Source organism: Cololabis saira, chromosome 4 (genome assembly GCF_033807715.1).
Source record: "Cololabis saira isolate AMF1-May2022 chromosome 4, fColSai1.1, whole genome shotgun sequence".
Taxonomy (NCBI): Eukaryota; Metazoa; Chordata; class Actinopteri; order Beloniformes; family Belonidae; genus Cololabis; species Cololabis saira.
The window spans coordinates 34,117,838-34,135,310 of record NC_084590.1 but is presented as its reverse complement, the minus strand read 5'-3'; the positions used below and the strand labels follow the sequence as shown (position 1 = coordinate 34,135,310).

Here is a 17,473-nt window from a genome sequence, read left to right as displayed (position 1 = left end):
GTGGTGTTAAAAGCTTGCTGCAGCCTCAGAAGTAAAAAAAAACAGGGGGGGACAAGGAACACGCAGCTGATGAAAGAGAGGAGAGGAGGGAGGACAGAGAAAGACTGGCCTTAGTGTCTTTTTCAGGCACAAGGCCTCGCCATCTGACACCTGCCACTGAGTGGGCGCCGAAGCGCTGTCCGCTTGGCAGGAAGTTGAGGCCAACCAACAGGAACTCAAAGGAAGAGTATATGCAAAAACAAACGGGCAAAGGAAATAAGTGTCCTTAGTGTCTGTGCGGAGGCCAGACGAAAACAGCACCTGCTTCCCTCACAGACGTCCATTTAGAGGACCTAAAGTCTTCACTCCTTCGACGTCTAAACAGCAGTTTTGGAGATTCCATCAAATTTCTGCTTATTATTCACAGAAATGATCATTCACCCAGAAAACCTAACATCCTCCTTTGCTTTTTTTTGTATGGCTCCCTGTAGCGGGCCACATTTCACATTTGAAGACATGTAAGATGGCATTATTTACAATGCCAAATACATATGCCATTAAGGAATATTATTAGCTCTGCTGCTGCAGCCTCAAGAGCTCAGTTTCTGTTAAAAGGCCTGTCAGGAGTGGAGGGAAGAGGGAGGGAGGAAGAAGGGAGGGAGGGAGGGGAGGAGAGAGCAGTTAAGAGTGAATCTTGATGAGACGGCTACAGAGATGCAGTATGCCTACACAACGAGGCATTTATACGCACATGCCTACAGATGCTCGCAAAGTCCCAACATCACGAGAGTGTGCAGGTGACCCTCAGCTGCAGAGTACGGCCTGTTCGCCCGACTCAATGCCCACCAGCCAACAGAGATCCCCTTCAGTTGCATACAAATACATGTGATGAGATGCTTTTGTGTTAATGTCAGTTTAGTACACACAGAACCTAAATCAGAATGTACTTTGCAGTGGGCAGAGCGCTAATACACGCTGACACGTGAATGCACAGAAAACGTTCTGTTCTGCATTGAAATTAACCGTTTAAGCAGATCAGCGTTCCTAATCTAAAGTGATTATGCTGTGCAATGGACTTTATGTATGCTTCTTTTTACAGTATTTCACACATCCTGCATTGTGATCATTATTCGAGGAAGGAAATTGCAGTCATTGTAAAACATATGCATGATCAAATCGAATATGCATGAGTTTCACACAGCACTCATATGTTCACAGACCAAAAATACACATGCAAGTGAGCTTGACAGTACTTTGCTCCCTGACTCTATTTCTAACTAAATAGAGCCTTTCGGCTCTCTCTGATATGTGAAACCTGTGAAGCTTATAGCCACCATTAAAATAACCCTATTTCTTTTCCCACCTTGCTTATCATCTATTTAGCACAAAGCCACGTTAGAATTTGAGATGACTGCAATAATAATAGGGCCGAATTTGAGGTGCTGCTGCAGTTTAATCACAAGCAGTCCGAACAGCAAACATATGCAGCAATGGTCCCACCTCACATGAAGCAGACACAAGTCTTAAAAGCATGTAACAAAGAGGAATCGCATTCACACAGGGTTCTCTGAGCCACTGGGGCATTCCTGGGAAATGCAAAGGTGCTGATTGTTTTTTTTTTTTTTTGTTTTCCGCCTGGTCATCAGTACGACGACTCTCAGACTATCACGTACGATTCCTGCCGGAGCAGTCTGAAACTGGCCACAATCAATCCTCCTCTAACCAGCCTATCACTCCTTTTTTACTGGAGGCCATCTGAGAAGGAGCAGCGGGAACAATGTCTGCCTCTTTCAATCATGCCGACAAAAACTAAGAAGAAAACATAAATATTGTCCCCAAAACCAGGGAGTCGGGTCGTTAAGATCCCATGACTGGAAGGCTGAAACTTATCATTTATCTTTCTGTTTGAACAATCAATTAATTAAAGATAAAGTCACTAAAAAAAGCTCTACAGAAAAACACATACAAGTAACATTTGTGTCAGCCGCACCGAAGATTCTCATCCACGCGCATGTATCACATTCTGTTTGGATCTTGGTTTTCTGTGTCTTTCTTACGTTTTTATTCCATATTTAATCAATATTGGCCTCGTTTCCTTCTTTTGTATTTTAGCAATGGCTCATTTGTGATTTATTTTGTAATCAGTTTTACTTCTGTATTTAGGCTTTTCGTTCACACCTCTAAACTGCTTCCTGTCTGTGTTTTACACCCGGCTTCGTTACAGGTGATTCATTACCTCCAGAGGTATTTAAACCTCCTTAGGTTTCATTTGCTCAGCGCTACATCCTGGTCTTTGTCTAGACCAGGGGTCGGCAACTCGCGGCTCCAGAGCCGCATGCGGCTCTTTAGCGCCGCCCTAGTGGCTCCCTGGAGAATTTTTCAAAAATGTTTGACATTTTTTTTTCCTTTTTTTCTTCATTTTAAAATCTTTTTTCCCCTTTCTTCTTTTTTTCTTTTTCTTTTTTTTCTCTTTTTTATCTGTTTTTTCTTCATTTTTTTCCTTTTTTTCTCTTTTCCTTTTCCTTTTTTTCTCTTTTTTTTCTTCCTTTTTCCTTTCCTTTTTAATCTCGACATTTTGACTTTTTTCTCAAAATTTTCACTTTTTTCTCGACATTTTGACTTTTTGCTCAACATTTCGACTTTTTTCTCAAGATTGTACTTCAACATTAATCTCGACATTTCGACTTTTCTCTCGAAATTTTGACTTTTTTCTCAACATTTTGACTTTTTTCTCAACATTTTGATTTCGCCTTTCGCCATTTTCCTTCATTCTAAGGCTTATACATACAAGACTTTTCATTTTTTGCGGCTCCTGACATATTTGTTTTTTGTGTTTTTGGTCCAATATGGCTCTTTCAACATTTTGGGGTGCCGACCCCTGGTCTAGATGTATTGTTTTTCCTCCATCAGATGTTCCTGCCTCTCTTCTTGTTTTGGAATTTTTTTTAAATTACTTACGACTGCTGCACTTTGTAGCCTATTTTGTCTTTGTGTATGATTTTACACACAGTCAGTTGATTTTAGAAATTGATTTTAGGATTTTATTACTGACTTCCATCATTTTAAATGGACTGGCACCATATTATTTATAAGATATTTTACATATCCAGACCGCTGTAACAGCAGGTGGATACTCTGATATCCAAATTTAAACAAAGAAGTAATGGAGCATTTACAGCAGCTGCACCTATTTTGTAGAGCAATTTATCCCTCCATGTACACATGGATTGTTGCTATATCCACACCTTCAGGTGTAAAGAAGTATTTCATTTCAGGAAAGTTTTGACATGACACCCTTTGACATCTAAAGACCACAAAGCTGGGGTTTTAAGTCCTAAACTAACGTGATCACTATTTACACGACTACAACCAGATTCCATTGGAAATCCCAGAACAGCAACCCTTTTGGTATGCAGTTTGTTTTATTTTGAAACCCCGTGTCCTTGTGTTTCAGTTCTGTCTTGACTTCCCTTGTTCCCATCTGCCCTGATCGTTTGCACCTGTGACTTGTCAAGCCTTCTGTGTATATCTTGTCTTGTCTTTCCCTTGATCCCTGCTGCTCCCAACTGTTTCCACTCTCCTCGTGTCCTGTCAGGTTTTTGATAAGCTCTTGTGTTGTGTTTTTTTTTTATTAACCCTGCTCTGCAGCACTTTTGGTTTGTTTTTGATATATTAAATCACCTTTTTTTTGGAACTCCTGCTTTTCGTTCCTACATCCACCACAATGTGACAGATTTTGTCGTAACGCCAAATGAGAAGACTTCACTTCTGATTTACTCCAATTTCCATTTTACATCATATTAGCTCAACCAACTGAAGCACGACTCTTTGGTGGGTTTTTTTTCTGACCCTTGAAATCTTTTTACATTTTTTTTTAATAAAGGCGTTATGAATATAACAAATTATGTCACTTACTGGAATTAAGAAATGTGAATAAGCAGCTTTAGATAATGAATAGATGGATGGATGGTAGGAATAAAACGTATAGTTAATTTTCTCTGTTGTGTGTAATTAACGTTCGTTGGCCCACAAACCCAGTACTTCATTAAACTGTAAAACAGTTCCTGTTTCAGCCGGCACGTCTTCCCCTCCTCCTCCTGAATCTAGCAAGATTCCTATCAATTAAGATAAAACATGTTGTTTCAACTTTATTCTCACATTTTAAAATGTGTTTTAAAGGCATTCACATATTGTGAAAATAAGATAATGTGTTGATGTTAATTTTAAATCGGAAATCTGCATTTCTTATTCATAGAAGCTCTAAATGTGGTCAGAGCCTGGAGTAGATTATGTTAGTGCCTACTGTATATGAAAAGTTCAAAACTGCCAACACTTTGATAAATGTCCAAACACGTGTTAATTACACACCGCGAACGGTTTACGCACAATTTCAATCTGCTCATGTTCCATGACTGAAGCTCGCTGTATGGTTGGCCGTACCGTCTGTTCAAGCACGGAGATTACGAGTAAACCAAAGATTGTTTCTCTGCGTAGTGACCGGACACACGGCATGAGAGATTTTATAATGAACGCATGCTTCCGTAGAACTGGTCAAACGTTTGATCCAATCCAGCGCATCGACCGATGCCAGCGCTCACTTTCGATAGACTTTAGATGGACACGGGAAGTGAAAGTGCTACTTTGACTGGATTTGAATGTTAGTTTTGGAGAGGCAGCTTCTCTCTTCTTTTATTAGATATACAGTCCACATTTTTAAGCAAAACATTTTCTTTTTGTTAGTTTTTTTTACTCTAGTTGTGTTTTTAAGTAGTTTATTGTCTTTTTACCTTACTGTTTTTAAAACATATTGATTTGTTCCCTCTTCCTTCCCTCTTTTCTTTTCTCTGAAGGGGAGAAGAAGTGGATCGATCTGAACACATACAAAATTAATTCCACATGGAAACCATAAAGTACCTGTTAGCATCCGACAAGTTAAAACCATGCATAAAAAAAGTTTACAATCATAAAGGGAAGCTGAGAGTAAACTCTTTAAAAAAAAAAAAATCTGTGCAAAGAAAATAAATCATTATTTCTACAGATGTGTTTCTACAGATCTATGCACTATTTCATATTTTATAAATAAAAAAAAAAAAAAAAAATATATATATATATATATATATATATATATATATATATATATATTTGATAAAAAACACTTTTATAACCCTATTCAACATTTAATTACTAAAAAAACGTAAGTATGTATTATGACTGACTAGGATTAAGTAAAATATATTTATTGTATATAAGACTGATATATGCAGATCATTACCTGGTGTTTATTTTTGACTTAAAAAGATCTAGGTTGTATCTCAAATGCCCTCGAACAAATGTTCGATTTTTCCACGTAGAACTCCAGTGTCTGATGCAAATGAATTTGTTGCTGAGACTCCCACCTACACACACATCTCTCCTGTTCAGATGGCTCACCATTGACTGTGAGGTGCACCCAGCTGCCGTTGTGGAAGGTGTCGTACTGTTGCTCCAGCATCAGGACCCTGCACTCGTACCAGCCCTGGTCCTCGGAGCGCACGGGGTCAATCTGCAGGGACGCCTTCCCATGCAGAGTGGCTCTACCTGCACAGAGAGGCGGAAAACACTTGAAGGGACCACAGGACTATATTTATAAATTCTTAAACATATGTACAGTACACACTAGGGCTGTTCGATTTTGCCCAAAAATAAAATCTCGATTTTTTTCTCTCAAAATCCGATTTTCGATTACGATTACGATTATTTTGTGAATTGACAAAAGGCAAAGAAATGATTTCAAATATGCTGTTTTTTTATTGAACATTTGCCCCATTGGGCTTTAAGTGCAAACTTTGCTCTTATTAAACCAAAAATGAATGAATAAGGTGCAAAACTCTGTAAAATAAGTTGAAAAAAAGTTTTAAAAAATATAATAAAATATAAAGTTTTATCTCTGAAAAAAATTATCAGCAAATCAGCACTTGCAAACATACAGTAAGTTATATTTCCAATTAAATAAAACAAGACATTTTCTAATTAAACTAAACTGGGTCTTTGCATGCTAAATAATAATGCAACCCATGAAGGAGGTAGAGGTGTGTAATGTCAGTCATTACATTTGCTATTCACATTGCAAGTTTTTTGCAAGGAACACGAGCCGGTCTACCGCATCTGGCTTGAGGGATGCCCGGTGGCATGTTACAACGCCCCCTCCTACATTAAAGAGCCTCTCCGATGGGGCACTTGTCGCAGGTATTGAGAGGTATTTCCATCAATCATTAATATGGTATCAATCATTAATGTGTGCAGACAAGGTAAAAAAAAAAAAGTGAAAAATCGATTTTACGATTTTCATGTTTTAACATCGTTCTAATTACATAATCGCGATTACGATTTAAAATCGATTAATCGAACAGCCCTAGTACACACATACCAGCACAGTTTGCCCGGCTGCCACAAAGATGCATTATTGCACTCTTTAACTGCAGCTCAGGTAATAAGCATTTTACACCATGAACAAAATAACTCCCACAGAAAAAGTCTGGTTTTGCATTCCAACTTTCACTCCCAGCGCACACTGACCGCAGCCTTGATCTCTTAACAGAAGGTACAGCCAAGTTTGAAAGGCTGTAATGAGTCAGAAGTAACAAAGTTTGCCATAAGATATGTGAGTTGGTTAAGTGAAACACTGTTTCTGGGGCTTTTTATCAAGTAAGGTGGTAATTAATGAGCTTCTGGAAAAGAGCCCGGCCAGCTGTTTTCCCCGAGCTGCCCTCCACCGTTTAAGATAACATTAAGTTATCAAGCTTGTGTTTGCAGTTTTAATGATAACATATCCATTAGGGATGGGCGGTATGGACAAAAAAATGTATCACGATAATTTCTGGCATTTATCCCGATAACCATAAAAAAAAATACCAATACAAAAAGTGTCATCAACGGGAATCTTTCTTTCTTTCTTTCTTTCTTTCTTTCTTTCTTTCTTTCTTTCTTTCTTTCTTTCTTTCTTTCTTTCTTTCTTTCTTTCTTTCTTTCTTTCTTTCTTTCTTTCTTTCTTTCTTTCTTTCTTTCTTTCTTTCTTTCTTTCTTTCTTTCTTTCTTTCTTTCTGGCATTTATCCCAATAACGATAGTCGTTTCTTTCTTTCTTTCTTTCTTTCTTTCTTTCTTTCTTTCTTTCTTTCTTTCTTTCTTTCCTTCTTTCTTTCTGGCATTTATCCCAATAACGATAGTCGTTTCTTTCTTTCTTTCTTTCTTTCTGGCATTTATCCCAATAACGATAGTCGTTTCTTTCTTTCTTTCTTTCTTTCTTTCTTTCTTTCTTTCTTTCTTTCTTTCTTTCTTTCTTTCTTTCTTTCTTTCTTTCTTTCTTTCTTTCTTTCTTTCTTTCTTTCTTTCTTTCTTTCTTTCTTTCTTTCTTTCTTTCTTTCTTTCCTTCTTTCTTTCCTTCTTTCTTTCCTTCTTTCTTTCTTTCTGGCATTTATCCCAATAACGATAGTCGTTTCTTTCTTTCTTTCTTTCTTTCTTTCTTTCTTTCTTTCTTTCTTTCCTTCTTTCTTTCCTTCTTTCTTTCTTTCTTTCTTTCTTTCTTTCTTTCTTTCTTTTCTTTCTTTCTTTCTTTCTTTCTTTCCTTCTTTCTTTCTGGCATTTATCCCAATAACGATAGTCGTTTTCTTTCTTTCTTTCTTTCTTTCTTTCTTTCTTTCTTTCTTTCTTTCTTTCTTTCTTTCTTTCTTTCTTTTTGGCATTTATCCCAATAACGATAGTCGTTTCTTTCTTTCTTTCTTTCTTTCTTTCTTTCTTTCTTTCTTTCTTTCTTTCTTTCTTTCTTTCTTTCTTTCTTTCTTTCTTTCTTTCTTTCTTTTTGGCATTATCCCAATAACGATAGTCGTTTTCTTTATTTCTTTCTTTCTTTCTTTCTTTCTTTCTTTCTTTCTTTCTTTCTTTCTTTCTTTCTTTCTTTCTTTCTTTTTGGCATTTATCCCAATAACGATAGTCGTTTCTTTCTTTCTTTCTTTCTTTCTTTCTTTCTTTCTTTCTTTTTGGCATTTATCCCAATAACGATAGTCGTTTTCTTTATTTCTTTCTTTCTTTCTTTCTTTCTTTCTTTCTTTCTTTATTTCTTTCTTTCTTTCTTTCTTTCTTTCTTTTTGGCATTTATCCCAATAACGATAGTCGTTTCTTTCTTTCTTTCTTTCTTTCTTTCTTTCTTTCTTTCTTTCTTTCTTTCTTTCTTTCTTTCTTTCTTTCTTTCTTTTTGGCATTTATCCAATAACGATAGTCGTTTCTTTCTTTCTTTCTTTCTTTTCTTTCTTTCTTTCTTTCTTTTTTTCTTTCTTTCTTTCTGTGGTGGAGGTGTGTCTGAAGAGGGAAGAGAGTGTTTGCAGTTTTCGTTAGTTTTTTTCCTTTCTTAAATGTTCTTTTTTGGTTCTTTTTTGGATCATAATTGTTTGTTAATTTAGTGTATTGTTTGACTTTAGTTTATTGTTAGTTTTAAGTGTTTATTCCGTGCCTCGTGGCCGGGATGGCGTCCTCCGGGACGCCGCCAGTGTCCCTGAGACACGGGGTGCGGCTGGTAGCCCAGCCCAGCTCCAGCGTGGAGCAGGTGCTGTTGGCCGTGGGAGAGCAGGTCGGGCACGGGAACATCGTTTACGCTTCCCGCATGAATAAAGCGGTGGTGGTGTTCTTTAAGGACCCTAAATATGTGACTGAAATAATCGAGAGCGGATTAACTCTGAATGACGAGTTCATTCAGGTGTCCCCGCTGGCAGTGCCGTCCACGCGGATCACCGTGTCTGGCGTTCCTCCGTTCATCCCCAACGACGCGCTGGAGCGGGAACTGAAACGCTTCGGTAAGTTTGCGAGCGGGTTTCGGTCGGTGGGACTGGGGTGTAAGGATGACAAACTCAGGCATGTCCAGTCCCTGCGGAGACAGGTGCTGATGTTTCTGGACTCTCCGACTCAGACTCTGGACGTGTCTTTCCGGGTAAGACATGAGGACGGTTTTTATATGATCTATGCCAGTTCTGGGGTCTTGAAGTGCTTTGAGTGCGGGGAAGGGGGACACAAGCGTGTTGCGTGCCCGAACAGACCACACACGGTGAGACCAGCTGGGGCTGGCGGGGCCGGGGCCGCTCCCGCTGTGAGCGGCGGGGCCGGGGCGGCCCCGCCTGGCGGCGGGGCGGCCGGGGCCGCTCCGTCCGTGAGCGGGAAGGCCGGGACCGCGGCCCCGCCGGACGGCGGGGCGGCCGGGGCCGGGGCCGGGACCGCGGCTGAGGGAGAGGAACCAGGAGCGGCGGGGAAGGAAGAGGAGCGGAGTGGAGGACAGATAACAGGACAGGTGAGGGCTGGTGTGGTGCAGATGGAGGGTTGATGTGGCAGGACAGGTAATGGTCGAGCAGGTGGAGCCTGCAGGGCAGGTAGAGAATGGGGGAATACAGGTGGAGACTGCAGGACAAGAGACTGGTGCAGGTCAGGTGATGGTTGAACAGGTGGAGGCTGGTGCAGGACTAGAGGCTGCAGAGACGGAGAAGAAGCTGCAGTCTGTTTCTGGGCAGCAGGAAACTCCAGGTACCAGTCAGGTAACTGACATGGAAACAGACGGGGAGGCTGATTCTGACAGTGCTTCTGTCACAGACAGCATATCCAGCTCTCAAAGTGCGAATTTGTATTCCTTGAAGGAGGTGAACGATTTCTTAGACGACTCTTTTGGCAGGTCAGTGGAAGTGAGCGATTACTTCCCTGATATTGAAAAGTTTATTCGGACAGTGAGCACTCTCCAGAAGGTTGTGGGAACAGACCTGCTGGATGAAAAGAAACGGTATCGCTTGAAAAAACACGTGACTGCTGTGAAGAAAAAAGGTCGGACTAGTAAGAGGTTGAAAAAAATGAGAGTTTTTTAGGTAGTTTTAAAAATGAAGATCCAACACTGGGTGTTTTTTCCATGCTGTCCTTTTGTTTTATGTTTCTGTCTTTCCTTTCTTATTATGCATAATTTAAAAGTTGCTTCCCTAAATATCAACGGGGGTAGGACTGCACAGAAAAGAGCTTTGGTGGCGGAGGTGATTAAGCAGAAGAAGCTAGATGTTGTTTTTCTGCAGGAAACACATAGCGATAGCCTGAATGAGACAGACTGGGGAATATGGTGGGAGGGGTCAGTATGTTCTCAGCCACGGCTCAAACCTCAGTGCTGGAGTTGCTGTCTTATTCTCCCCCTCTCTACATGCTACCGTCATATCCAGCACAGAGATAGTGGCAGGTAGAGTCCTGATGGTGAAGGTGGAGGTATTAGATTTTACTTTCACCTTTATCAATATTTATTTGCCTAATCAAGGCCCTGAACAGTTATCTGTGCTTCAGGCTTTAAAAGACGAGTTAGGCAGCAGTGTACAGGGGGAGTGGGTTATCCTGGGGGGGGACTGGAACTGTTGCACAGATGGGATTTTAGACAGGATAGGACAGGAGCCTCATCCTCAGTCATCCTCGTTTTTATCACAAGTGACCAAAGGGGCTGACTTAGTGGATGTGTGGAGGAGGAACAACCCTGCAGCTAAGCAGTACACCTGGATGAGGATGGTAGATGGGAATGTCAGTGCGGCCAGGTTAGACAGGCTGTACATGTCTGCCGCTTTTATCAACCGGACAGCAAACTGTCAGATACACCCTGTTGCTTTTACAGACCATCATTTGGTAGTTTTAGATCTGGTTTTATCTCCTGCTGGCAAAGCTAGTTCTTTCTGGCATTTTAATGTTAAACTTTTAAATGATTTTACCTTTTGTGAGAATTTTAAACTGTTTTGGGAAAATTGGAGGTTGAAAAAAGAGCTTTTTCCTCACTGAGTAAGTGGTGGGAAGTGGGTAAAGCTCAAATAAGAGTGTTTTGTCAGCAATATACCTCTTACTCGACTACAGCTGTTAAGAGAACAATCGAGCAGCTAGAAATAGAGATCAGGGAGTTAGAGGGTGTATCTGCTGAGAGTGTGGACCAGTTGCTCCTGAAAAAACAACAGCTGAACTCGTTTCTGCAAGAGAGAAAGCCAAAGGAGCTCTGGTCCGAGCCCGCTTCACCACTTTGAGGGACATAGATGCACCCACTGCTTTCTTCTTCAATCTGGAGAGGTCTGTGGGTCGAGGAAAACAGATGATCTGTCTTCGTCTGCCGGATGGACGGGTCACATCAGAACCCGCTGAGATGAGAAGGCATGCAGTGTCCTTCTACAAGGATTTGTTTAAGGCAGAAGAATGCAGTAAGGACGCTGCTGCTGAGCTTCTTCAAGGTCTTCCTCAGCTGAGTGAAGCAGAGCGTGATACGCTGGGCCTGGACATCACGCTGGAGGAGATCACCTCTGCAGTGACACAGATGGCCTCTGGGAAGGCTCCGGGTTTGGACGGCCTACCTGCTGACTTTTTTAAACATTTTTGGGACTTTTTTGGACACGACCTTTTAGATGTTTTTAAAGAATGCTTTGTTGAGGGGACTCTTCCAGCTTCCTGTAGGCGGGCGGTGATTTCACTGTTGCCGAAAAAAGGAGATCTGACCTCACTGACGAATTGGAGACCCGTGGCCCTTTTATGCACAGATTATAAGTTATTATCCAAGGTTTTAGCAAATAGACTGAAGGTTTTTATGGAATTATTTATTGGTACTGATCAGTCTTATTGTGTCCCTGACAGATCAATGTTGGACAATCTGTTTTTAATGAGAGATATTTTTGATGTTTGTAACCTGTATGATGTCAACATTGGTATTGTGTCCATTGACCAGCAGAAGGCATTTGATCGTGTCGATCACTCCTTTCTTTTTGCCACACTGCAGGCCTTTGGTGTTGGGGAGCACTTTTTGTCTTGGGTGAAAGTACTGTATAATGGTGCATGTTGTGTTGTGAAGGTGGGGGGAGGGCTGAGCGGTCCTGTTCCAGTGGGAAGGGGGATCAGACAGGGCTGCCCCATCTCAGGGCAACTGTATAGCATTGCCATTGAGCCTCTTCTTCACAGGCTTAGAGGCCGACTGAGGGGCCTGTGCCTGCCGGAGCTCACTCAAAGCCCCCCTGTAGTGGTATCGGCCTATGCCGATGATGTTAATGTTCTCGTCCAGGATCAGGGGGACGTTAATGAATTAAGAATGAGCCTGGCTTTATATGAGAAGGCTGCATCAGCCAGAGTCAACTGGGGCAAAAGTGAGGCCTGTTTGGTAGGGCGGTGGGCTGCAGGCAACGTACCCAATCTTCCAGGTAACCTCAGGTGGGGAAGCAGGGGTCTTAAGGTCCTGGGGGTTTATCTAGGGAGTGAGGACATGGTTGCACAGAACTGGGAGGGAGTGCTCGGGAAAGTGCAAGCCAGGTTATCTAAATGGACATGGTTGCTACCCCAGCTGTCCTACAGGGGAAGGGCTCTGATAGTCAACAACTTAGTTGCCTCTTCTCTGTGGCACCGGCTCGCAGTGTTGACACCTCCGCTGGACCTTTTGAAACGACTGCAGCGTCTCCTGGTGGATTTCTTTTGGTCTGGTCATCACTGGGTGAGAGCATCGGTCCTGTATCTCCCTGTGGCAGAGGGGGGGCAGGGCCTTGTGGACGTCGTTGCAAGAACTGCTGCCTTCAGGCTTCAGGCGGCTCAGCGGCTTCTCTATGGATGTTCTCCCTGCTGGTTGGCTGCGGCTCAGCTGCTGCTTTGGAAAGCCGGGGGCCTGGGCTACGACAAGCAGCTTTTCTTGCTGAAGTTCCCTGCGTTCAGGCTTGATGGACTCACACCGTTCTACTCCTCAGTCATGGATGCTTGGAGGACTCTGAGGTTCACTAGACCACCGGACCCCAGGCCTGGGATGTGGCTGTTTGAGGAGCCGCTGTTTGGCAGTGAGCTTCTGTCTGACGCCCCTTTCTCTTCAGCCACCCTGAGAGATGCATTCGCTAAGGCCGGAATTGTGAAGCTGGGCCATCTCTCGAGGACTTCAGTGGGGAAGCTGGCAGAAGTAACGGGCATAAGGTCAACCAGGGTGTTGCAGAAGCTGGTGGACGAGGTGTGGCAGTCGCTAGCAGCACCCTTCCGTGATTTTGCCACCAATAAAGACCTGGCCGACCAGTGGAGTGACGGGCATGTTTACGTCTTCCCTTCCCTGAGTGTGAGTCCTGCAGTGGGGGAGTGGAGAGAGGAAGACGGTCTCCTCCTGTCCATGAAGACTCCAGCACTGGGACTTTTCATCTCCTGTCAAGGGAAGCAGCTGTACTCCAGCTGCGTGAAGGTGCTGAACCTCGAAATGCTGACGGGAGTTCGGGAGTCGAGGTGGACAGAGTTGTTTGGCTCAGACGTTTCCCCTAACGGCAGTTGGCGGCTCCTGTATAAGCCTCCGGTTGAAAAACGGATGGCTGACATCCAATGGAGGATTGTACACGGAGCACTAGCCACAAACAGATACAGAGCTCACTTTGACCCGAGCACTGGGGAGGGCTGTCCTTTCTGTCCAGAGACAGAGACATTAGAACATCTGGTGGTGTCCTGTCCCCGCCTGGCTGCTCTGTTTGTTCTGTTGCAGGAGTGGGTGAGGGGTTTAGGAGAGGTTTTTTCCATCCCCCTGTTTGTGTTTGGAGCTAAGTACACTCCTAAAAAAAGGCAGACGTTGCTTTTACTGAATTTTATTTTCGCGAATGCCAAATTAGCGATTTGGAAAAGCCGTAAGAACAAGATGCTTGGAGTGGGCTGGACTGACGCGGTGCGCTGTCTGAGGGGTTTGGTGGCAGCACGTCTGAGGGTGGAATATGCTTTCTTCAATCTGACCAATAATTTGGATGGTTTTAGGAATATGTGGGCTGTTAGGCAGGTCTTGTGTTCACTGGGTGACGACGGCTCTCTGGTGTTGAAGGTTTAGATGGAGGTTTTTAGAGTGTATGTGGAATAATTCCTGTAGTTTTAAATTATTATGAAATGTTTTTTTAAATAACTGTAAGAATGTGTCTTAAATAAAGTGTTCATAAAGTCAAGTCTTTCTTTCTTTCTTTCTTTCTTTCTTTCTTTCTTTTTGGCATTTATCCCAATAACGATAGTCGTTTTCTTTATTTCTTTCTTTCTTTCTTTCTTTCTTTCTTTCTTTCTTTCTTTCTTTCTTTTTGGCATTTATCCCAATAACGATAGTCGTTTCTTTCTTTCTTTCTTTCTTTCTTTCTTTCTTTCTTTCTTTCTTTCTTTCTTTCTTTCTTTCTTTCTTTCTTTCTTTCTTTCTTTCTTTCTTTCTTTCTCATTTCCTCAATTTATCGTTTTTACCGTGAGATGGCAAATTCTTACCGTGGGGAATTTTATTGACGGTTTATCGTGAACAGTAAAATATCACCCATCCCTAATATCCATCACCCCCCCCTTCAACAGCAACATCTACCTTTTACTAATCAAAATCCACAAAGTTTGAACATAACTTAACATCAAGCCACCAAGCCTGAAGAATTAGGATTTATACATGAAACTGGCTGGAAGCCACACCTTCAGATGGATTAACATGAACTACTTGGTGTCACTGTGGAAATATACCAGCCCTGCACTTCACAGATACCATATTTCTTATATAACTTCCCCATCCGCACTTCTCCTTACTTCAAGGCTGAGGATAAATTGGAATTCTAAAAAGAGGAAATCACAAGGGAGGAGAGACGATCAGGAAAGCAGGCATGGTGAAATCTCGAGCTGCTAAGCTGTCTGTCTTCAAGCCTCTAGCCTGCTGCTCACATGGCTGCCTTTGACAGCCCAACAGACTAAAACATTCGCTTCTGCTCTGTCTGACAACTGTTCAGAGATGGAGCGTTTTCCCCAACTTTGATGTGTAGATGTACTGTAAGCACAGCTTCCCTTTACTTCAAAGTGTATGTCGGGAAAATATACTGATATTGAGCGTGGGGTTGAACTGCTCTACTAGCAGATGCCCAACCCGGGAGATGCTGTCATGGATAGGGTGGAAAACTGGCCTTTTTTTTATGGGTTAGCAGGAAATCAATACAGCAAACAGGAAGCAAAAGGAGTGAGGAACGCAGTCTTGCAATAAAAAAAAAGTAAAGTAGCTTGCCTTTAAAAAGTCAGGTCTATTTTTGCCTGGGCATTGAAATGCTGAGTGAGGTGGGCGGTGGCGTGAAGGGTAGGGATCAACCCCAGCTCCCATTTGTCAAGGAGTGAGAGGGTGCTGCTGTAAACAGTTAACAGCACTGTATCCACATGAAGACGGGCCCCCTGGGCATAGACCACTTACACAGTACAAGCTTCTGTCTCTGTTGAAAACAGAGGAGCTGGCACCTTGTTCAGATCACATCACAGGCTTCGCAAGACAGGAAAGCTTTGAAAAACAAATACTAACGATCCAAAATGACAAAGACGGCAGGCAGAATGTTGAAAAAAATATATATTTATAAACTTAAGAAGCTTCAATGAGAAGAGCAGGAAAAATGTATACCTGATAGGCCAGGTTTGAGAGCTTTGATTGAAGTAGCGCTGTTTTAAATGCAGTGTGACTGCTGCAGGAATAATTCGAAATGCAGTTGGTTGTAATTATAGAGTTGTTATCATCCTTGAAAGTATGGGGCATGCAGGGTCAGTTCGGTATTCTGATGATGATGCATTAACCCACCTTGCGCTCTAGTTTGGAACAACTGAAACTCTTCCTTCAAAGTAACTACTAACAATGCAAACATGTGCCTGCATCTGCTCTATGATCACTATAATCAAACATCATGCCACTCATTGCTCAAGCGATTCATCTTTTCACACTAATGTAACAGTTCCGTTTGAAAGATTGACTGCTATGAAAACTATTTGACATTAAGTTCTTTTCTGGTGCCATTTCTTCCATCTAAAGGTGAAGATCAATGAATCAGTAATAAAACCCATTATTTTATTAATTGAATTCCAAACTAAATTCACTTTTGACCTCAAGGAAAGTAGCTAAGCTCTTTGGAAACAAATATCATATGACCATATCATATAGGTAAAACCAAGTTTGTTTACAGGGTAGTGGGCATTTAAAGCTGTTGCTTTAGTTTTTTTTTTATGTCGTACAATTTGAATTTGTGCATATATTTTTCCAATATAAATATTCAGTTTTTTTTATTTATTTATTAATTTTTTTGTCTGCACATATATTAATGGTTAATACCATGCTGGTAAGAACCTAAAGCATATATATGTGCATTTTTGATATAAAATACATATGATATATATATATTTTTAAACATATCACATATATTTATTTTATTAATATATATATTAATAAATAAATAAATTATTTTTTAGACCTCAGATTTACTCACCATTATAATCTAATTTTATACCATTTATAATTTCATCTATATGTATCATCTATGATCAAAACTCTTTTTTTCTTGAAACAAAATTGAACTAATAACATTTTGTCTCGTATTCTACATACTGTACCAAGGGTTTACTGAGCTTAGATGTGATAAATAATGAATTAAATACAAATTAAAAAGAATAAAATATTAATTAGCTAGAGTTGTAGATATCATGTAACTCCATTCTGGTCATTCAGATGGACATACAGCTGTCCAAAATTCCTCCTATTATAATCTTGGGTTTCCACTCATGTGGCTGCTTGTATTTATATATTTCCCTTTATGCTGTTAAACTGCATACAACATTTGTTAGCAACTCAGCTCAAGAAAGAAACAGCAAAACCATCAATGTCTCTTTTGTTAGAAGCAACAAAAAAAAATCTGTTTGCAGCAAGTCAACATCCATCTGAAGATGATGACAAAATTAAGACAACATGCAAACATAAAAATCCATAATATTCATGGGTCGGCGGTGACTAAACCGGACGGACAACAACAGAGAGAGGACTGACTGGAGTGTTTTTCCAGCAGCTCGTCCCTAAGCAGCAGGATCTGACACTAAATTTTAACAAGCTGTACTTATGATTTATTGATTGTGTCTTTTCACTTTTCACGTAACAAAAAATAGAGGTTTTTTGAAATAATAATATTGATAGAGCGGCAGGACAAACTGACAAAGTCCTCCGGGGTAGCAGGGAAATATGTACAATATAGTGTATCAAAAAGAAAGAATGTCAAGTTGCAACAAGAAAATGTCTTCTTTTAGATTATACATTAAAAGTGACTCAGCTTTTTTTTTCCTGCCCAAATTCACATCATGCAGCATTCACTATTCTTCTGAAGTGAGAAACACAAAGATGTATCACTGATTTCAAAAGACGATAGCCCCGCGGAAGAGAGAGGTGGAGTAAAGTGGCTGGCTCTGCCCCTTAAAACCACCCGCTATGACCAGCCTGTAAAGACATGTTGGAAACGGTGCTGCTGTACAGCATCTCTCTGGTATTTTGAAATCAAATAAGTCTTTTAAAATGAGTAAGGCTGGAAATAAGCCGAATGATCCAAATAAACTGCTAATACACATGTAACCTTCAAATTGCTGCCTTGTAAAAAAATAAATGGATTTGTAAATATTGTATAGCAGTCGAGGATAATCACCTTTTGGTAGCAACTGTGATAGAATAAGCACATATGTCCTCTATTCATC

General features: G+C 41.2%; 1 protein-coding gene across 5 annotated transcripts in view; it reads right to left on the bottom strand.

Moving 5' to 3' along the window:
• igsf9ba (immunoglobulin superfamily, member 9Ba) overlaps positions 1-17,473 on the bottom strand; it is a 104,718-nt gene that overhangs the window by 58,726 nt on the left and 28,519 nt on the right. For all 5 annotated transcript variants that reach the window (XM_061719553.1, XM_061719556.1, XM_061719554.1 and 2 more), the window contains exon 3: positions 5,410-5,556. In XM_061719553.1, coding sequence (XP_061575537.1) covers positions 5,410-5,556 — 147 coding nt within the window. The remainder of the gene's footprint in view (positions 1-5,409; positions 5,557-17,473) is intronic.